This window comes from Argiope bruennichi, chromosome 2, assembly GCF_947563725.1.
Source record: "Argiope bruennichi chromosome 2, qqArgBrue1.1, whole genome shotgun sequence".
Taxonomy (NCBI): domain Eukaryota; kingdom Metazoa; phylum Arthropoda; class Arachnida; order Araneae; family Araneidae; genus Argiope; species Argiope bruennichi.
In genome coordinates this window covers 74,292,511-74,316,656 of record NC_079152.1, presented here as the reverse complement: position 1 = coordinate 74,316,656, position 24,146 = coordinate 74,292,511, and the positions used below count along the sequence as shown (strand labels likewise).

The following is a 24,146-nucleotide window of genomic DNA, read 5'->3' as shown; positions in this document are numbered from 1 at the left end:
TATGAACCTTAGAAAGAATTATTTCAGAAGTAGACTGACAGCTGAACATTTAGCCTTGTTCCTTAGAATTAGTGCATCTCACTTCGAGCTTCAATATATGTAACTTTTAAAAATGAAATCACATTTTCATTCATCTCATTAACATATATTTAAACTGTAATACTTTTATATTGTTTTTAAAATTTTAGAAAAATTTATCTTGGTCAGCCAAACTTTTTTTTTCGATTTTTGGCCCGCGATCGAAAAAGTTTGCCCATCCCTGGTTTAAGTACTGTTCTTCATTCTTAAACATCTTTTAAGAAAGAAGGAGAATACATCGCTGGAGGAAGATGCATTCTTTTTTCAGGTTCATCAGTACTCGAGAAATTCTGGAATAAGAGGAATTAAATATATCTACATCATGGCAAACACTCCTATGTATTTATTTGACACTCAATGTGTTAATATGTTCAAATATTGCTCCATTATGAAACGTGAGTGGTGAAGGGCTGAGTAACTACAATTATAAACATTGCTTGGGCCATAATTTAAAAGAAAATATAACTTTAAAATAAAAAATAATAAAAAGAAGGAAAAAGAATTGTAGTAAGTAATTAGAATAACAAACAGTTTCAATAACTTTTATTATTCTGCATTTTTATTTATCATTTTTACTAAGATTTGACGTATGTTATTAATTATGTATGTAATAGTTACTAAAAGTTTGTATACGTTTTTGAGATACCCTATAGATTAGAGATATAGTGACATCCTGCCTTAAATTTTTATGTAATATTTACTAAAAGTTTGTGTACATTTTTGAGATACTCTGTAGGTTAGAGATGTAGAGATACTCTGTATTAATCATTTATATAATAGTTACTAAAAGTTTGTGTACCTTTTTGAGACACCCTGTAGATTAGAGATGTAGAGACTCTCTGTATAAATCATGTATGTAAAAGTTACTAGAAGTGTGTATACAGTTTTTGAGATACTCTGTAGATTAGAGATGTAGAGATATTCTGTATTAATCATTTATATAATAGTTACTAAAAGTTTGTGTACCTTTTAGAGACACCCTGCAGATTAGAGATGTAGAGACTCTCTGTATAAATCATGTATGTAAAAGTTACTAAAAGTGTGTATACATTTTTGAGATACTCTGTAGGTTAGAGATGTAGAGATACTCTGTATTAATCATTTATATAATAGTTACTAAAAGTTTGTGTACCTTTTTGAGACACCCTGTAGATTAGAGATGTAGAGACTCTCTGTATAAATCATGTATGTAAAAGTTACTAGAAGTGTGTATACATTTTTTGAGATACTCTGTAGATTAGAGATGTAGAGATATTCGGTATTAATCATTTATATAATAGTTACTAAAAGTTTGTGTACCTTTTAGAGACACCCTGCAGATTAGAGATGTAGAGACTCTCTGTATAAATCATGTATGTAAAAGTTACTAAAAGTGTGTATACATTTTTGAGATACTCTGTAGGTTAGAGATGTAGAGATACTCTGTATTAATCATTTATATAATAGTTACTAAAAGTTTGTGTACCTTTTAGAGACCCTGTAGATTAGAGATGTAGAGACTCTGTATAAATCATGTATGTAATAGTTACTAAAAGTATGTATACATTTTAGAGAAACCCTGCAGATTGTTGAAATTTAAGATGCACCGAATGTTCGTTCAAATTGTGTGTGTGTGTGTGTGTGTGTGTGTGTGTGTGTGTGTGTGTGTGTGTGTGTGTGTGTGTGTGTGTGTGTGTGTGTGTGTGTGTGTGTGTGTGTGTGTGTGTGTGTGTGTGTGTGTGTGTGTGTGTGTGTGTGTGTGCGTACGTGCGTGCTTGTTATACTTTTATTTATTTCTAACAAATTAAACGATGCAAGGTGAGAAAAATGGTATTATTTTACAGCAGATAAGCAATGAATATTGCATCAAATATAAGGTGCGACTATATAGAATGTGTAGAAACAACCTACCTACGTACTGCATGAGCATAAGTAATTAGAGCATAAAATAAGTTTGAAACGTATTTTGTGCGGCCATGTAGCTATCATTTTTGCTGCTTTGTCATAAAATACGCGCAGCTCAGAAAGTGAGGAATCAGTTGCGTCACAACGCTTAACCTAACTAATAAAGGCTCGTTTCTCGTCTGAAACAGATATTAGTTTCTTTGCTTCTAAAAAACTCGTTATTACTAGAATTGCAGAATTATCTCTTTCTCAGTTTCCATTTTATAGATATGCCAGATAAAGTGAAAGCTAGCGATCTTCGGATATCAAAAGCTTAACCACGATATTAATAGCATTTATTTAATATTGACGATAAACTTTGATGAACTATATCTTATAAGATCAAATGAAAGTGCTGTATTAAGTCATATTTGAGTGATAATTTTGTAATTTATGCACGTAAAGTAGAAAATCGATCAATTGTTGAGATTGGAGACTATATTAAAGTCTAAAGTTAATGTTGCGATACTTCTAGAAAATAGAGAAAGGAAGGGGAAACCAACCGTTGATGACATATCTATACATAATGAGTTTTTAAATAAAATCAAAAATGCTGTAATAATAATTGGTGAAATCTATTTAGAGATTGAGATTGAAGCACTGCTGGGTTGCTTTCCCTACAGAAATTGTGACTGTGAAATTACTTTAGAAAAAAAAGGGTGATAAAGGATAAGTGGTCATTCATGACATATCTAGATATCATAAACTTTCATGTGGAATAAAAATGTATGAAATCAGATCGATGGTTAGGGTTGGAGGAATGCTTCTTCCGTTCTCCTAATTATTTTAAAGGTAACATATTTTTATCTTCTTATCAACATATGTTTCATGTTATTGGACACTTTTATTAAATTTCTTATTTGAAATTAAAATTTCATTATTATTAAATTAAAATTTCATTACTTATTAAAATTATTGGAAATTAAAATTTCAAATTTGAAATCTAATTGACGGAATAAAATTTTAGCATTTTTGTACTTAATTATCAATCATTCATCGGCTGAATTAAATTTTAATTATGCACCAGTAATGCCAGTTGTTTAATTTTAAAAAAACAATAGATTTTTAAAATTAGAAGGAGGAAATTATTAAAATAAGAAAGTTCAGCTATTAAATAAGAAGCACAACTATGCATTTAAAAACTTTTGCTTCAACTAAATTTATTTCATATATTCTTATAATAATTAGTAGTCTACTTGTATTCATATGATTTATGTTTTAACAAGATATATAGTATAGCTTACAGTGGAATTACTTGAAACGCTTCATCCACTGTCAAATTATATTCTTCAAGGAAGACTGATATTATCGATTAGACAATAAATAAGTTTAAAACCAGCAATAGTGGTTCCACCGAAACTTTCTCGCATACTCTCTAACAAACTTGTCATGCCAAGCAATATCTTGTATGACATTGGCGTACAATATTTACGAAATATTAACTTTTGGCGTGAATGTAGCATGTTTGTGGAATCTATTCTATCATACTTGGCGAGTTTTTCGGCGATTAATTCCTGGTACGTGGTTAATAGTATCTGAAAATCAATTTGTGCTTTAGATACGTTTTTCTCAATCGATTAAAATAAAGACTTGACACAAAATTGAAATTGTAGTCACAAAATTACATACCTAACCTGATATATCTAAGTCATTGCATTTTTGAAATACCGCTTTTAGATGTTTCTGAAAGACCGAGACAGTCAACTCTTAGTTAATTTTGACCCAAACTTCGATAGGCTTCTACATTACAGACGTTAAATATGTGCACCGAATCTCATCTATCTAGCTCTCTTCGTTTTGTAGTTATCGTGTTGACATATATTCAGACAGATTTCCTCTGAATAGACTTTATTCGAAATTTGACAGAAATCTGTAAATTTAGTGTAAAGACCGATCAAATTTCAACCATCTTTCAAAGCGTTTCTTGGTTAGCTTAGTCACAGACAGAGAAATAGACAGGAAAATATTTTCCCAAAATGTATTTTTCTAAGTCAAGTTGGTGTAAAACGTGGATATTCGTCGAATTTTTTGACTGTTACTATACTTTCTATACATACTAGAAAGTGAAAATATGTCGTAAAAATATTTTACAGTGGAAAATGCACATAATATTAAGCATTACATTTCTGTCTGTCAAAGTTGTTGAAAATACCACTTCTAGGCATTATGGAAACAATCATATAAGCTGACTTGTCAATCATTTGGCATTAAAACATATAAAAAACTATTTGCGTGACACTTTAAAAGTTAATCTCTAAATGCATAATGCAAGTAAACGCTTAATGAATATTTATGTTTCCAAAGTAAAATTTATATAGTTTTCAGAATCAGCAATTTAGATTAATTTTTTTTTAATGCTTAGCAATGATGTATAAGAATTCTTAATTTACTTATATGATAAAAAAAATATATGAAAATTATTGTAAAATTGTTCTATTTATCTTTATGTGCAGGATGTTTCTAAAATCATGGATCAAACTTTAAATGTAGGCCAGGTAGGCCTTTAGATTTAAAGTTGCTTTGTCCTTTGCCAATTAATTAATTAAAAAAAGAGGATAAATCAGAGTAAAGTGTACATTACAGATTGCTCATATTACATTATACATTACGGTACTGCAGTTTCCATTGTTAATATTATATCCTGCTATCAAGATTGTATATGTCATGTTTAATTCAATTCGACAATGCTGTATGTTTATAATTTTATATTACATTAAATTAAAAAAAATTAAGATTTCAATATTTCAAATGCTACTTTTCGATAGCTTGTTCTTAAGTAGATTCCCACCTATCTAGCAATACTGCAACCTCGCGGACGGGGTGGGGTTATTAATAAATTTAATTACATATAAATAGTTAAACGTAACTGTTCACCTTTGGGATGCTATGTGTATGTAAAGTTGGAAGCTGTTTTTTAAAGATAGATGATTACGTTAAAAAGTTGATTTTACGCGAAAATATCAAATCTATTTTTTATTTAATATTCTTATATTTTGAACGATTTTCTTTAAAAAATGTTTTGTTGTGAAATTTTAATTTTGTTTCTAAGTTGACTGTTTGGGAAGTTGCATCAATTTTTATAGTTGCCTGCTTCAGGTTTTAATGCTATTTTGCATCTTTAAATGTCATTTTTTCAAATTTGAAATTTTGATAAAATCTTCTTAGAAAACCCCCACATATATTGAATTTTAATGCATTTTTTTCTTTCAAATTTCGTATAATATTTTCTCAATATATTCTGCAATTTCTGAAATACAGAATAGACAATCTATTCATTTAGAAACATTTTGAAATTTCTTTTATTTTTCATAATCACCTCCCCCCCCCCCAAAAAAAAATATTTTTTATCGGTCGAACGCCACTGTTTGAAAATTGAGTAGAAATACAACATATTTCTTAGTTCTATTAAGAAATAGGTTGAAAAAATAGGTTCTATTTCTTAGTTAGGTAATATGTTCTTAAAATAAACTTTATTGATAAATAACAATGCATAGTAAATAAGCGAAATTTACTTTTTTTTTTTTTTTTCGAAAATCGCCATAGAAACCTATACCAATTTAATGTTATGAAAAAGAATAATTTTTTCTTAAGAAGAGTAACACCGATGTCTTCCTAGAATTTGTTTTGCAAATAAGACACCGAACGAGACCCCTTCCCCCACAACACTCTCAAATCTGGTAAGAAAGCGACAAAAACGAAATAATACTTTTAAGAGAAAAACAACAATTGCCGTAATGTTCGTTTTTAACTGTACTTACCAAACCGAATCTTTATATACATTTTTGCTCTAAATAGTAGAGTTAAAGATTTGTGGAGAAACAGTAGATATTTAAAGAGAAAAAGAGAAGACAGTTAAAGAAAATTCAGTTTTATTTACATTGTACGTATCAGCCTTTTCCTGACATTTGATTCCCTATTTTTGAGATCCCAGTGAAGTCCCAGAGAACCCTGTCTCCTGAAATGGTGTTGCTATTTTATCTGTAATTCAAACCGTATTATCTTCCAATATCTACTACCTCTCATTTCTATACAGTTGATGATCACTCATTTCTACAACTTAAAATTCTATGCTTTAAAATCTTTTTACATAGGCGCATCAAAAAGTTTCAGGATTGTGCAGCACTAACAAATCATAGAATGGGTTTGACCTTGCAGTGATAATGACATACAACATTTATATGGTAATATGCCAAATGGAATACTTGTTTTAATATCAGGAAACATTTGATTAATCGAAATGTGTGCGAATTACAAAATAGCAGTTACGAGACATGAGATCATAGAATCTCAACAATTTTAATGCGTCATTTTTAAATGGCAACTTCCTTATTAAAATTGCAGCTCACTATTTCTGTGACAATAACATTTATTTGCAGTTTATTTAGTTTTATTTATTTATTTTATTATTTTTTTGTTTTTGTTTTTGCTATCGACAAAATCGATTCCGAAACATTCTGATGCCACCACGTATGTAATACCTTCGTATACCACATATGTTGGCATTACATTACCACGATCTGATAAAACCGCGTATGTTGGTATTATCTTTGCATTTAGCTTTAATATTGAACCAATTGTTTTAAGCACAAGAATATTTTATAAAGTGTTTTTAAATGAAAGCCTATTTATTTATTTAATTTGTTTGGAGTTTTCTGGTGCAAGAACCATAATGTTGACCATGCTGCGCCAAAAGCTATTTATTATTTAATTTTTTAAATATGAACACAGAAATAAATTCGTTTATCCTTTTTGAAAGAAAATTATTATATATGCTTACTTTTAACATTCATTCCATTAAATAAAAAATGATAATATCATATGAAGGTATTTTTATTAGTTTGTTGGTTAGTGATTATAAATGCTTGACAAATGTAAAAAATATTTCAAGAGAAATTCTTGATACAAATAATATTGGAATTAAAATACACTTTATTATACAACCTTTTCTCAATATTGCAAGTGTGTGTGTGTGTACAATTGTGTTATTTTCTAGTGACTAAAAGAACACAAGCTCATTTAGGCAAGAATTAAATATTTGATAACAACGCATTTCAAATACATTTTTTCATCTGTTTTTTATATCATTTATTAATAATACAAAATTTTGTTTATTTATTGTGTGATAAAATATTTTTCTCCGGCAATGCAAGATGAAAGGTAAATATATCAGGATGTTTGAACAGAAATAATAGAACTTGAACAGAAATGATGGAAAAAAATATGATAAAATGAGTCTGAGATTTCATCAACGAGTGGGATGTAGAATCAACATGTGATAAATGCTTTCCAGCGCGCATGTGCTTTTTAATTGTTTAGCAAAAGAGCTTTAAAAGACATTGATTATTGATAACAACGCTAATATTTTGATTAAACTTTTTTTCGGTTGAAATTATTTTAAAGCACAGATTCATTAGGATCAGCTGATCTTTCTAGATAGTCATGACATCATGAAATCAGTCATGATAATCATGACATCATGAAATCAGTCATGATAATCATGACATCATGAATCAAGCTACATGAAACATCATGTAGCGATGCAAAACTAATTATTCCAAAGAGAATCTCAATTAAATGCCGTGTCAATGCTTTTAACGTTGTCAAGACATATACGTTATAACTTCAAAAATCGCATATTCTGATACTTAATTGATAAATCAATTCTATCGCATAAATATATCAATCATTTTCAAACATCTTGTATTTCAGAACCATTTTATGAAAATCATTTTCCAAATTGCAATTCCAATAATAAATTACATATCTGCATGCATTAAAGCAGGACACTAATATATAACATCAATTGATCGTATTCAGATCAAAGTTCACGATAACTCTTTTTCTGTAATTCGGAAAGATCACGAAATTCTAGAATTAGTAAAACCTAAAAAAAAAAGCCTGTCTTATAAAACATTCAGATGCTACAATTGCAAACCACCACAAGAAAATTGTGTGAATTCTTCAAACATTTACTTGTTTAAAGAAGTGAAAGAGGTAAAAACTTCACAAAGTGTGAATCTTTAGAAACATGCAGCCGATATTGAACAGGTTTCACAGTAAAGTCACGGCAAGCAATCCGTCACAAATATTCATAAAGAAAGCAATCCTCAATGCTTATCACAGATTATTTTCTACCGACTACGTTAAAAGCATAAAAGAGAAAAGTTTTCAATCAGTTCGATTGAAGATTCAGATGAGAAAGGACTATCCTTTAATGCTCAAGACGCAAATCGTGGATTAACAGCAAATCCATCTCCGTCGAAGCACTCACTATCTATTCAAATTGCTGTAGCAGGATCTGTTGTCCGAGTGAGGTGATGAAAAGGTTGGAGTATACGAACTGTTCAAACAATCTGGATAATTGGGGGAGGGCATATTCTGTTGCACACAAGAAGATGAGGGCTTCGGTTGTGTGGTTGGCAAGGCGGTGCAAGATGCTGATGGAGAAACACTTGCCGATGCTGACAAGCTTGCTCCATTGGACGGTGGCGAGGCACTGTGCAAGTGGCTGTTTGAGGATGTCTGTGCAGATGGACTGGAGGAGGATTGTTGCTGATTTGTTTCACAATTCGGTTTCTTCTCCACTTCTGCACCTTCTGAAAGTGAAAAAATTATTACAGGAAAAGCATTATTCATTTGAGGAATGTAATTTAACCTTTAATTTTTTTTTCTCGTGGATGATATACAGACACTAAAGAAAGAGATTTATACTTTCATTTATCGGTTCTATTTCATTTGACATTATGTATTAATTCAACTCAAATTTTAAGATGAAATAAATTATTTATGAAGATTTTTCCCGCAGAAGTCAAGTCTTTAGTGCATATAATTTTAAATTTCAAAAATACCGTAACATGATAATATACTTAGTTCGAGATGTTTTTATAACTGGAAGTATAAGACTATGACCGATGGTTGTGAAAATTAAGGCTAGTTAAAATAATGTTTTGCACTCTACAGGATATCCCTGAATTTATGGCCCAAATATTATGGATATGTAAAATACGTATAAAGGAACATTTTTTTTTCCCCTTTTTTGTATATCAATGTGAGTTTGAAAATGAAAAGTTTCGGCGGAAAAAACAAGAAAAGCTGACGAAATGAAGAGAAAGCTCTTTAGTCACATATTATTTCAGTAAATAAACAAATGTACCACCACCAGTATCGATGCAGGTCTAGTAACGCCTAGTAAGTAATTTGCGTATACTCGAAGATGCCGGGTGTTCCATTAATAACTGCAGTGGCGACTGAAAGTTTCGCAATGAAGTTTTTATCAGAGTCATTGGGAGTCTGGTAGACACTACATTTTCCCACCTTGCTTGCACTTTCTTATACTTACTTGTTCCACCTTCATTTTTCATTTCCGACGCCCTATTGGCACACGAAAAATGCTTCTTTATATGTATTTTACCTACCCTTAAAGTTTAGCCCATGAATTCAGGGACACCCTGTATATATTATTTGACAATAAGCAGAATAAACAAAAAAAATGAGCAAAACTTTTGAAATTATTAAGAAATTTATTTCCATTGATTTACTTTAATTTTACAATATTCAGTATGTCGAATCAAATAAAACGTATCATAAATAAGAATAAATGAAATAATAATGAATAAATAACACATTTGCTTTACAATAGCACTTATAATATGCAATAAAAAAGCTTTTACTCTTTGATTAGTGCAATGAAATTCTCATATAAATTTCTAATTCATTTTTTTAATTTGCCAGCAGTAGATGTTTAAGCTATCTCGATTTTTAAAAAGTCACAATTGATTTGTCGCATTTATCTTTCGCCTTAACTTAAAGCTTTTCGTGATCACCTGAGGACAGACTTGGAAGCTGTGAAACGTGATCAAATTATGAAGGTCAAGCTCCGATTCCATAACAACATAGGGACGCTTGAACTCGTAGAGAGATTAATTGTGCATAAGCCGCACGTTCCTAATCAAAGGTCGGTAAACTTTTAAGAAGGGAGAATCAAGCTTGTCCATCAGAACTGATTGAAAATAATTAGAGAGTTGTGAATATTATTTTACGAACTAAGAAATCTTAATAGAATTCATACAAATATGGGACACCATTTGCACTTTATAAAAAATATTACAAATGGAGCTGTTGATCTTGATTAAGGTACTGTTTAGTTATTGTTCAAAAAATTATTTTCTTTGCTGTACAATTTATAAATATTTGAAAAATATTAAAACATATTTAAAAATACATTCTTTTATGGTAAAATACTGAAATAACTAAATGGTTGGCAAATATGTAATGCTTAAAAATCTTCAATAAAATTATGAAAAAAAAAATGGAAAAATATAATAAAATTTTTTCCATTTTATTATATTTAAAGCGCAATAAATTTATATATAAGCGCAATAAAATATTTTATATTGCGCTTATCAATATAAAATATTTTATATATAAATATTATATATATTTTAAAATATAACAAAATAATAGAAAAAAGCATGAAATCTAAATGAGTGCAGCATAAAAACAAAGATTATAGAATGTTGCCTCTTTTTTTTTTTTTTTTTTTTACAAAATTGCGCTTGTAATTCCTGTTGGAGTAAATACAATTATTATTAAATTAAATTATGTGTCAGATTCTTCTTCATATAGCAAACATTGGACCCATCCTTTCCTTCAGGTGTTTTCAAGAAAATTTTGTTTACAAAAGGCTTCACTAGAGTCTAGGGTTCGTTTTTTTCATTCCATTTACTTTACGATTGTGTAATGAGTCTAAAGTAAGAGGTCTTTGAGTTACTTAATACTGTATTTCGGGACAATTCCTAAAATACAATTCGTGTAATAGGCCTTAGCCTCAACGTTTTGCTAGGCCTGTAAAAAATGAAAAAAAAATTACATGAACATTTAGTAAATTTTTATAAATTAAAATATTATAAATTTGTTTGCAAGCACTTTGAGCCCTTTGCAAGCTACAAACCCACAATATGTTCCCCTACAAACAATTATGTTCCACACATCCTTGAGTTTTTCAGTTCTAAATCATTATTTGTTTGTTTTTGAATTTTTTTGTTTTATTAGAAAAAGAACTGCGCTTGATCATTCTGTGTCAAATATATGGTATAGCCCTATTCATACAGAATGCTAGTGAGATCGGGATTGAAAAGAAAGAAAAAAAATAACCAGCTTCTTTTAGTGAAGAGTGTAATACCGTTATCAAGAACCGATCAAATAAGAGAGTTGTGTAACAAAATAATTTTTTATTTACAGCCTCATACATTTATAACGAACAACTTGTTCTCACTTAGATTAATATTATTTACAAAACTCAAATAACAGATCAATCACGAAATAATTCCTAACTCAAATCGGGGAATAAATCACCAAAAAACCGTTAACAGGCTGTTAACTCTAAACAGCTACTCCAGAGCCACTCTAGAAATCCACCGATCTCTATCGGGTAGACCACAGCACAGAAATCCGAATCACACGGAACTTCTCAAACAAATCAAGAACAGCTTTTCCGCATCCAAAGTCTCATTCGAAGTCTTTCTCTTTTTTTCTCTGAAAGAAACATTTTATTTTCGTCATATAACCGCCTCGTTGATGAATTTGAGTTCCCTATCAGCCACAGTTGCTCAGCAACGCTTCCCCAATGGTTTCAACCCGACCGAGGTTAATAAACCATAAACTGTTAATAAACCATCTTAGTAGCCGCCGACCACCTCTTGAGCCCATACCAATTACAAGTAACACCGGCTGAAGTGCACCTGGGTTTGACACTTAATGACAATGGTTACTGGCGATTGATTGATTCTTGATGATGTGAGGAGTCTCTTCATAAAGGAGTTTAACATCTGGATGTTTTGATGTTCCTCTTCCTTGAAGACATGTTGGATCTATTTGGATCCATAGCAGGATAGTAACAAAAAACCAGACAGAATGACTCTACTATTAAAATCGACCCACATCTGGACAATAAAATTTTTTTTAAACTATTCAATAAATCAAGTAATAAAAGAGAGTCGATTAAGTCACACTCACCCGAAGATGCAGCTTGATCTGATTTACCCGATGCTGCTTTGTTAGAGTTCTTTGGTTTGCGTTTCCTTGTCTGAATTCCAGCCTTGCGCATTGCAAGAGGTCGATTCATCTGAAATTTAAAAAAAATCAGTTTAACTAGCAATTATATTAGCTCTAAATAGTAATAATAAATAATATATATTTTTTAATCTTAAGCGATAAAAAATTTGAACAATGCATTGTGGATTAGAGAGTAAGGCTTTATAAGAAACGTTTGTTTAAATATCATATAGACATTTTTCAGTTTTAAGAAAGAGATGCTGAAACTCTAAAGAAATATTCAATTTATTAATAACTTGCTTTACTTATAACTTGAATCGAAGTTTTACAAATGAAATCGAAGAATACAAATATCAAATCTTTAGAAATTGAAAATATTCGTATTTCATTTCGTTAATGATCATGTAGTGGCTTCAAAGTCCTCTAGTAGAATTGCTTAGTCATTAAGCTTATCAGTTAATGTTTTGTCTGCTAACAGTTAATATAGCACAGTATTTCTTTAGTTATAAGCATTATGTTTCAGTTATATCCTTAAAATAAAATATATCTGAGGTGATCCTAGGGGAAAATCAATGCCTTTTTGAAACTATCCTTTTGCCATTATTCCATCAAAATAGAAGTCTGTCTCGTATATCTGTTTCATACATTTAATTTACGTGTTTATTATATTATTAGTTATTTGCTTAATATTTACAATGCATATATGCATTTTTGGAATATCTTATATTTATATATAAGTTTCTGTTTATGAAATAATCTCAAACACAGCATCTAATGCTAGCTCAAAATTACTCCTTAAATCAATTTTAAAAACTACAAGAATTAAACAGATAAAAATTCTAAAACTTTCTTTCTTTTCTTTCTGTTTTATATAAAAAGTCCTTTATTTTTCTTCTTCCTTCTTTCTGTTGACAAAATATTTTCAGTCGATAATTATAATTATCAGTTATATATAATATTAATAATTTGCTGAAAGTATAATAAGTAACTATGTAATTATCTTTCAGATGTACATGTATCAGTTGTGTGTATATATATATGTATAATTTAAAAGAAAAAATTCACAACAAAGATAAATTAATTACTTTTTAAGTAAATTATTAATAATACATTTCGAATTTCGCTCGTAAGTATGATTATTAATTATAATCAAAAAATAATTCCAATTAATATTATTAAAAAAATTATTATCGTTGAAATATTAAAGCACTCAAATAAATTTTCTAAGAGAATAAATATACTTTCCGCCCTTTGCATTGATCATCACGAAATATAAATTCATATACATACGTTGTGTAATTTGTAATAAAGACCGCAAGCATTACAAACAGGCTCTCCGTGGTTGTTTCGCCTCCACAGCGTGGTCGTCGTCGTACCACAGTTTGAACAAGAAAGTCCCATTCGTCGAGTCACCGGCTGGAAATGCACATGAATCATGAACAACGCTTGAATTAATATTATTCTTCAGTCATATAAATATGATTTTTTTTATTATATTGTCTTTTGATATATAAAATGTTTGAAAGAATCAAATAGAAAAATATAAAACTTTAGAATTTCTATTAAGTATTTTTAATGGAGAAATTAAGGATGAATAAATATGATTGGAAGATCCCTACTTAATTTTGCATTATTATTTATTGACTTTATTTGAGATAATTAATTAACTGCGAATAATGTAGATAGTCTTACATATAAAAAAACTAATCATGTTAACTATAAGTCTCTAAATTTATCTTATTTCTGTGTACATAATATTTTCATCATTATCTCCATAAAATAAGAACTGGTTGCAGCATTTCAAGATTCCAATGCCAATGTGAATTTTGGGTGCAAATATCGTTGCGAAATCGATTGCAAATATTTTGTATATAGGTGCGAAGGTATCAGACAATCAGATAGAAGAAAATATCAAAACAAGATTGTGAATTTTCAATTATAGAAAGCTTTTTATTAATGCTCTTTTCATTAATATGTTTATATCAACTCTTTTTCTGATCTATCTGTCCATGACAAATTTTGCATTCGATTTTAAAGCAAAGTTCCGATAAGCTAGCAGCTAGAAATTTCAAACATAGTTTAGAACTGGATAATAATGCAATATTAACTCTTTTTTTTTGTCTGTCTGTTTGTTTACTTGTTCGGTACAATTTTGCAATCGATACAAATGTTTCATTCCCGATAGATGGCGCCAATCCAAATCGTTAACTCATCGAGAAGTTAATTTAAAATCGATTTCAAAACTTCACACACAAGACTGAAAAGCAAACAATAATTATTTAAATAATTTTTTTATATTTTTAAAATGTTTGAAGAAGTGCAAATCTTAATTTCATATAGGTTGTCCTGAAAATATGTGATTATGAATTCTAAAATTCACAATCACAAATTTTTAGAACAATCTGTATGGCGTTTACAATCTATATGGGACTGGGTGAAATTATTTTATACTTTCAAATCCATTGTATATTTGAAAATATATAAATGTTGTATATTAAAAAATTATTTAAATAAATAATTATAATATTATTTATTTTAAAACTCTCTTTTTTAACCTTCACTAAATGAAAAAAAAAAAAAAAAAAAAAAAAAAAAAAAAAAAAACTTTTTACCAGTCCCAAATATTTTATATATCAATATATATGAAAAAAAGAAATATAAATATATTATTAAATAAAGGGGAAAATATAATAAATACCTTAACTAGCATGGTATTTCCTAATAATTTTTGTTTTACTATGTTGTACAATATTATAAAGAACAATGATTTTTTTTAAAGAAGTTCTTATACTTCGGGTATATTTTTGGGATAACTTAGAATGGACACTTTTTGTAGTTCTATAAAAATGCAACTCCAAAAATTCGACTTATTGAATTATTTAAATTAATTTATTTGAATGATTGTCTCAGGCACTTGTAAAGATTTCAAAGTTTTCAATATTTTGTAGCAAAACATTAAGCAAATTATTTGTCATGTAATTGCACGTTATATCATGAGAGTTGTATCAAGAATCGTTTTAACTTTCGGCTGATAACTAAACATGGACAAAAATAGTTAAGAATATTTTGACCAATCCCACTATGTTACAAGGGTAACCTACAGCTCTTGAATTGGATGCAAGGAGGACCTGGTTGAATCGTCCAGTATATTTTATTGGATTCCGTTTGAATGAACTTGTTGGTCACTACATACACTTAATACTCTATTACAAAAGCCATTTTCTACAGAGCTTTGTGACACCCAGTATTGTCGTTCGTTGAAAAGAATGTATCCCTATAACTACAGCATGCAATAGAAAAATGTTCAGGAATCTTGAAATGCATAAAGTCTGATAAGTCCAACAGCCTGCAGTTTTCCCTATCCATACCATTTGTCCACAGCCTTAATGTGGATATTTCATATCACATTTTCGCGAACAAGAATGGACTATTTTTCATATCACGTTTCCTTCGTATGAAGGTATGGCGATTATCTGATAACAAACAAGCGTCTCGATTCGTCTATGAAGAAAAATTGAAGCATTTCTGTGTTGCCTCAAATTGTGATGCTTATTCAACCAGTTTCTCTTCTTATTTCTATGTTTTACGATTAAGGAAACACAAAATATAGATTTATGTACAGATAATCCATACTATTGAAGAAGATTTTCTATAGTTTGTATCGGCAATACTCTTCCTATGAGCCAAAGCTCTCTATGCTCACATTTATATTTCAGCTGGCTGTTATGAGCATATAACAATCTACGAGTCATTTAGTAGCAGATAAATGGTTTTGATCATGAAAAAACTAAGGTAATTTTCTGATGCTAAGTGACATTCACGGCAAAGAAATTCGAGTTTAATTCTTCGCGAATTTGAATTTTTTTCTTTGTCAATAAATTCCAATAGAAAGAAAATGTCGCTCCATACAACAGAAAATGTTTATTAATGCATGCTGAATAATAACCCTAATGAAATTAATAAAAAGAAAAAGAATACAGAATTGGACAAGATATATATTGTAGTACATCAGAAGTCTCATAATATAAATGAAAATGTATAACGAGAAATTCAAAAGAATCTTTTATCTGGAATATATATATTGCTACAGATCATTAATCGCATGCATGGATGTATACAAAATTTAGACCATTGATTGTCTGAATCAAATTCTTGAGTCTTTATAAAATCCATTGTCTAGGATAAACAATTAAAAGAAAAAAAAGAATGATAAGAATAGTGACGTACCAGTCTCCTCTGAGGTTTGGTGAGCGGTCTGTTGACGCCGTTCATGCGATGGTAAAGACCACAAGCATTGCACAGATAGTGTCCAGTCCCGTCTCTCCTCCACAGAGGAGTAGATATTGCACCGCAGTTGACGCATTCACGGCCTTCATTAAACGGATGGTAAGTGCTTGCGTCGAAATCTGTGGAAAAAGAAAGTTGCTTAGTTATTAAGTACTATTCACGCAACACTATTAAAACTATTTATTCCCTTAACTGTCTTCTTTTTTCTCAAAATCACAATTTTTTAATTTATATACACTTACCAGTTCATTCCTTTATTTTTATTTTTTTCATGCGACGAAAATATGTCACATAACCAGAAGGAGTCATCTCCTCAAAACGTTTTCACATATTCTCTAATAAATTTACCATACCAGAGAACATTGGTTTGCAATAGTTACGAAATATTAATTTTTGGCGTGAATTTAGCAATTGTGTGTATCTATCTTGTTCTACTTGGCGAATTATTTGGCGATTAATTCCTTGCATGTGTTAATACTATCCAAAAATCGAAATTTTGTTTTAGAGATGTTTTTTTCAATCCATAGAAACAAAAATTTGACATAAAACTACACTTGTAGTCACAAATTCTCATACCAAATTTGATAGATTTAAGTCATTACGTTTTTGAATTATCGCAGTACTTATCTCTGAAAAACCGATAGACAGTCAACCCATAGTTACTGTCGATAGACGATCCCAGACCGACAAACAGCCAATCCATAGTTAGATTTAGCTCAAAGTATGACAGGTGTCTATACTATAGATATTTGATCTGTGTACTGAATCCCATCTATCTAGTTCCCTTCATTTTATTGTTATCGTGTTAAGTTGTAGTTAAGCCGACATCCTGGCATAGGGGTAGCGCGTCTTCCCCATGATATGGGCGTCCTGGGTTCGAGTCCCGGTTCGAGCATGGTTTTTCTTCATCTGTTCTCTCTGTGAGATGTGTGAATGTGCCTCCCTGTAGAAAAGGGGTTGTGCAAGCGAATGTGATGCGTGAATAGCTGAGACGTACTCTTGGCCCTAGTGGGCGCTACTGAAAATCAGAGACGCTCCCTCGGCTAAAAATCGCTGACTCTGTCAGCGAGCTTGTCTATGGGAAGTGGCATTAGAAACAACAACACATATATTCGGACAAACGAACTTCCTCTGAACAGATTTTATGCAAAATTTAAAAGAAATCAAATTTGGTGTAAAGACCGTATAAAAAGTTTTAACCCTCTAGCTCAAATCGTTGTTTTTTGAGTTATCTTTATCCCAGACAGACAGACGGTAGAAGGACATTTTCCAAAAGTGTGTTTTTTGAACTCAGGGAGCTCTAAAACGTGGATTGATCTCGAATTAGAATGTTTTGACGATTACTAAACTTTCTCTATACTAAGTATATTAGAAAGTGAAAAAAGTAAGGGAACATTTACATAGAATACCTCGATGCTTATAAAATTTCTATTAATAATTTTTCAATTTTATTACTCCTTAAAATTATGTTTCATGCGCCAAAAAAAGCGTTTCAGGATTGCGCTTAGTAAGGGACAGCTTATAAAAGAATCATTTTTTATATCAGGAAAAAGTGCGTAATAGTGAAGGCCCAATTAGTATATCCATTTCTGACCGATCTATATTAATAAGAAACTAAATTAAAATATATTGTTTTAAAAAATTAAGACATCTCTTACCAAATTATTTTAAAATTTCACTCATGTGCAAACTTTTATTTTCTCATTGTTGATTAGCTGCGTTTTAGAATCATTAGCTCGCCGGAATTAACAACAATGTAAAATTTCAATTTAATCAATTTAATTGAACTTAGTTTTAATGTCCTCCTAAGTAAAGTATTTAAAATTTATTTATCATCAAATACTTTGATAATTTAAATTTATTTTAAAATCAAAGTATTTAATTACAATTTTGATAGCCATGTAATTCGCGGTAATTAAGGAACCTTATATTGCTACGTTCATTGTGCGATACGCCTCTGTCATTTCTCCAAAAATCTGAGATTTAATTTTAACCAGAAAGTGATATCGTGCATGCCGAATCGAAACACATTCATAAAAAATATAAGGATGGGAATATAAATAATCTAATTTAGATTTTTTAAACTACAGAATAAATTTCATGATTTACATAATATTTCAGATGTTTATTCAACAAAAATTTATCTTATTCAGTAAAAATATAATAATCAGGTTACTATAAAAAGTCATCAATATATGGAGATAAAAATAATTTGATTTTTCTTTGTTGATGGAAAATAGTAATTTTTTGAAAGTATATTCAATGCAGTCTTATTGTATTTAAATACTGGCAAATAATGTATTTCATTTTTCTTCCGCATTGATATCTAATTTAGGAATTAAAGAAACCAATCTCAAAAGAATCATTTTGATTTTTATTCTTTTATCGGCAGAAACATCATTTTTTTTTCAATGCAATTGGCTACTTTTAATGTATCTGAAGGAAGAACCTTCCCTGATCACATTTTAATTTGTCTGGGTCTCTCTAGGCAGGATCTTGTTGACAATCCATTGCTAGTATTGGACTTCTCCAGGGTGCACAATTTCATAGACTTAGTACAACTCTGATGTTCTTGGAGATGTGGTACAACAACACTTTTACCGTTTTTGGGAAAACATTAATAATCATTTGAATTGTTGTATTTAAAATTAAACTGAAAATAATGGTCAAAATAAAAAATAGCGGAGGTATTTCAGTTTTGTGTAGCTTATTTCAGTGTACTTTCAAAATTATTAAGCAAAACTAAAATTACACATTCTTCTCCTTGATCTTTCAAAAATTATTGCAAATGCAAGATAGTCTTTCGCATATGCAGGCAGTTTGTTGAAAAACAAAGCAAACCTATTTTCTGACCTTCAACCCAAGATGCTCTAGTAATTGGCGTACGATGATCTATGTCATTCGCTCGAATGATCACGAACTCACATATAGCGAAAAATGGTAGCATGTAAAGGAATTATGGTACTGAACTGTCTTTATTCACTAAAAAAAAGTTGACTATACTTGTAATATAAATGAAAAAAAGAAAAAAAATTCAAAATAGAATTTTCAAGAAAAATTTCTTTTATTTTTTTAAATTTTATTTCAACCTGGAATTTTTTTTCACAAAATATAAAGAATAAACGATCGGGACAGTCACTTTTAATTCATAATATTTATTATTTAAGCTAAAAACATAGCAGAATACGAGGTCATTCAATTACACAGCCATTTTATGACCGTTTAAAAAGTCACTAAATTATCGTTGATTATTATTTCAGTTTTTATTTTTGAGACAGATAAATAGTCAATAGGTTCACTATCTTTAATACAAAGAAATCAAACGTTTGTGAAAATCTTGCTAACATCAGGTATAAAGCAGTAATTATATTTCAATTTATTAGCAGTAATTATTTTCATAAACCTTGGAGAACAATAATTCAAACATGTATTTGTATTCTTTATTCTATAGTTAATAAAATGAAATCTGATTTATATATTTTTATTATTTATTAATTTATTCATCAATTGTCTATTCAGTGCAAAATCTCTATCATTTAGATTTTAACTTAAGGCTAACCTGCTTGTTAATTAATATTATTTCAGTTTTTGAGATTGAAATAAAGAAAAATGGAATAATCCAATTATGTCAAGTTATGACTGACTGTTGAATTGACTGACTCTCAAATTAGTGTTATTTTATTGTTTACAGTGAAATATAATGAATATATCAACAATATAGTGGATTTAGATTCATAAATTTCATACAACTATGTTTAATGAATTTTTCTTTATTCTTGTATATGAATTAATTAATTGTTCCAACTATCTAGATTGCACTCCGTATTATGAATAGCATGATTTCATACAAAAGAAATACGCTTTTGCTTTCGAATATCTAGATGTGAGGTATGGATTTTGACTAATTCCTGAAAAGCTTTTATTTATTTTAAGAATATAATGCATTTTCCTTTAACTGTAAAGACTAATGTTTCCAATTTCAAAAAAAAAAGAATAGTATTTTATTATTTTATTACAGAACAATTATTTTAGGAAAGATTTATAATCCGTCGAGCAAGAACGATTTAGTTCACATCCCTCATCGCTTAGCTTCTCCTAAAAGAGCTACTTATAATCAGTTAATGCTAATATCTTTCTGAACGATATTCAAATAGAGATTTTATAAGTTGCTATGTTTATTTGTTTTTGAAATTGTGATAACATAATATATGCTTAGCTCAGTATATGCACAGCTAAAAATCATATACCACAATCTTCGAAAATTTAAAGTATATATTTTAAATTTATACAATACTAAAATAACATACTGTTATACATTTTGTTTAATTCGGTTGAAATACATTTGTAATTCTAATAAATTATTCAATTAAGTTTTCTTTTATACAAAGATTATATATATTTTTATCGCATAAATCATACCTAAAAACCTTTTTGTATAAATGAATGAATTCAACTTGTTATAAAATTTTCAAGTTCTGTGCAAAGCATCTATAATGTAATTGATCTTCATTTCATGTTAGAAAATGAAGATGAAAAAACCTGTTCTTCCTTTTCTAAATCAACTTTTAATGAGCGTATTTCAATTCCCTAATGGTTCCGGTCAATCGAAAATGCAATAATATTTTTTTTTCTTATATGTGATGTATTATTATAAACAATAACTCCAAGTTAAAAATTGCAACAAAAAATTTGAATTAAAATGGGTTTTTTTTATTATTTATTTACTGAAAGAAAATTCTCATGTCTTAATAAACGTACTGCAAATATTTATATTTTTCATTAATTTGTTTGTTGCTTCACTAGTGAAAGAAAGTTCGTTTATACCTGGTTTATACTCGGCCAGTTATAAGACGGCCAGTAGGCAGCGCATGGGCAGAAAGGAACTGATTTATATTTGCCACAATTTAGTAACGTGGATTCAGGCATTCCAAGCTTGGTGATAAATCGCCGTTTTGGCGTTCCTGAATTTATCACTATTAACACGATTATATCTTATAAAATAATGGATATTTACACAAAAAAGCATGGGGAAAAAAATATCAATATACTTAAATTTGGAAAAGTATTAAAAAACTCGCATTAGAATGAATAAAGAGCAAAAAATGTCGGAATCAATCTATGATATGTGATTAATTTTTTCATGCCAAAAAAGCCGCCAAATTCTACAAACGCATGCGCAGTGAAAAAAAATACAATACAGCGGCACATTGTATTGCTCTCTACGCATGCGCTGCCTACTGGCCATCTTATAACTGACCGAGTGTAAACCCGGCATTAGATTCAAAATCTGTTGTCAGCATTGAGTTTGTACAATAAGACTTGTCTGGTCTTTTACTTGTCTGGTCTTGATAATAAGCTGAAATGTACAAATTTTAATTATGAAATAAGCGAAATTAGTGAATATCTACTCTAACCTTGTTCGTACTTACCCTTGTTAAGCTTGCCATGTTTGTTTTCTGTTAACTCGATAAATGCTCTCATTTTTCTCTTGATCGCCAAATTATTATTTTTTTTCAGCCAAGTACTTCTGGGAAGTAAATGTAGGGCATTTTGTGATTTTTCTGATTGAAGAGGGGCGTGTTGAAGTGACCTTCCCAGCTCGATATAATTATTAATTATTATCATTCTTAGCATCGCTCGACCACGAGAAAATTTCGACGCCCTTCTAAAATACCTACAGCTTTAAGATAGGCGAAATTCCTTTAATTAAACTCTGATGACCACCTGCCCATAAAATTAATGATCTTCTGAGCAATCATCAGACAGTGTCATCTTCCATTCTTACGCTGTCCAGCTTCGAACGCTGACAACCTTAACACAAATCCTTTACCTCCCCTCCCCCTGCCTGCAAAGAAACCACCACTTCTTCCCCTTACTTTTACCTCGAATAACATAATTGCCTAATGAGGCAACACGGCACTTAATTTCTGGCTAGTTGAACAGCAATCGCATACGACTTCGACGCACAGCACTTTCTTCTGTCCGTCTCCCTTATTACAGGGGGGTCGGACAATTGAGATCAATTACTGTAGCGTGTTTCCGGCGAGTCCATTCATCATCCGTCGAATGAGCCTGATCCCGTTGAAATGGGCGATTCTACACTCAAGTCAGGTGTCCGTTCAACAACATAGTTTGTTTTCAAGCCTCAGGCTACGATTTTTGACTTTTTTTTGTGCTTTATTTCCAATTTCTCCCGCTCTCTAACGGAAGCGTTATGGTAAGGCTGCTTTTTTATGCTTTCGTATACCTATTAGCATGAAATGAACTCGATGAAGTTCATCTCTGGGAGTGGTTTAATTATGAAAAATCATAGGGTTTGCTCACAAGTCGTTTGGATAACGATGCTTTTTTTTTCTCCCTTTTTCTCTTTATTATATTTTACTTTAAATGGAGGTATACACGAGGAATTTCTGGTTGGCAAATTATTTTATAAGAAAAATCTTATAGATTATTATTCTAAATTTTATATCGTTAGAAGCTATAACATTTCAGCATTACTTTGTAGCAGGTAAAATACGAGATAGTTTATTATTACGGGCATTTAATTGTCTAAATTTTTAAAAGGTTGTTTCTATTTTATGAATATAGCTTATTTAATTTTTTAAATGAATTATATTTTTTCAAATGATTTAATTAAAGTATTCATTTTAATTGTAGTGATTCAAATGAAAGCAAAGAGAAGGCTTTTAAGCATGAAATTTTTAATTATTCTGCAGGAATTTTTTAATATAAAAATGATTTCTATAAAAATAATTAGAAATATAATGTTCTAGAAAAATACAAAATACATAAACAGAAAAAAAAATAGAATTACAGAATTATTTTCTTCAAAAGATTTATTCAAATAAGTTATAACTGCAACCTCTGAACTATATACTTGAAAAAAAATTTCCCTCATCTAGAACGTATTTTAAGCGTCCATTTTGTTATTTAATTCGAATACTTAATTCGAATTTCTCTAAAATACTAGATCAATATATAAAACCAATTTGTTATTCTATCTTAACAAGAATCCTCTTATTCTTTATTAAACTCTCATATAAGCAGACTTACTTTGCTTTGAAGGAAATTGTTACAATGTTTTTTTTATCTAAACAAGAATCCGATTTATGTTTATTAAACTCTAACACAAGCAGACTTACTTTGCTTGGACCTTTTTTGGAAGGAACTTGTGATAATATTTTCTATCTAAAAATGAATCCTCTTTTTCTTCATTAAACTCTCATACGCGCAGACTTAGTTTGATTGGACCTTTTTGGAAGGAACTTGTGATAATATTTTCTATCTAAAAATGAATCCTCTTTTTCTTCATTAAACTCTCATACGCGCAGACTTAGTTTGATTGGACCTTTTTTGGAAGGAACTTGTGATAATATTTTCTATCTAAAAATGAATCCTCTTTTTCTTCATTAAACTCTCATACGCGCAGACTTAGTTTGATTGGACCTTTTTTGGAAGGAACTTGTGATAATATTTTCTATCTAAAAATGAATCCTCTTTTTCTTCATTAAACTCTCATACGCGCAGACTTAGTTTGATTGGACCTTTTTTGGAAGGAACTTGTGATAATATTTTCTATCTAAAAATGAATCCTCTTTTTCTTCATTAAACTCTCATACGCGCAGACTTAGTTTGATTGGATCTTTTTGGAAGGAAACCGTTATAATGTTTTCATGTCTAAATAAAATTGTTCTTCAAAGCGACAATTCTAGATTCACGTCCTTCATTTTATTTTCATCTAAAGTAAATGAAAGAAAGGAGAATCAAGAAAGTTTTATATAATTTCTATTCTTATGCATCTTTTA

At 29.8% G+C, this 24,146-nt stretch overlaps 1 protein-coding gene across 1 annotated transcript in view; it reads right to left on the bottom strand.

Moving 5' to 3' along the window:
- Window positions 1–6,855: 6,855 nt before the first annotated feature.
- LOC129961834 (transcription factor GATA-4-like) overlaps window positions 6,856–24,146 on the bottom strand; it is a 134,973-nt gene continuing 117,682 nt past the window's right edge. The window contains exons 4-7 of the mRNA XM_056075415.1: window positions 16,282–16,460; window positions 13,345–13,470; window positions 12,016–12,124; window positions 6,856–8,597 (exon numbers count right to left, since the gene is read on the bottom strand). Of these exons, the coding sequence (XP_055931390.1) occupies window positions 8,272–8,597; window positions 12,016–12,124; window positions 13,345–13,470; window positions 16,282–16,460 (740 nt within the window). The 3' untranslated portion in view covers window positions 6,856–8,271. The remainder of the gene's footprint in view (window positions 8,598–12,015; window positions 12,125–13,344; window positions 13,471–16,281; window positions 16,461–24,146) is intronic.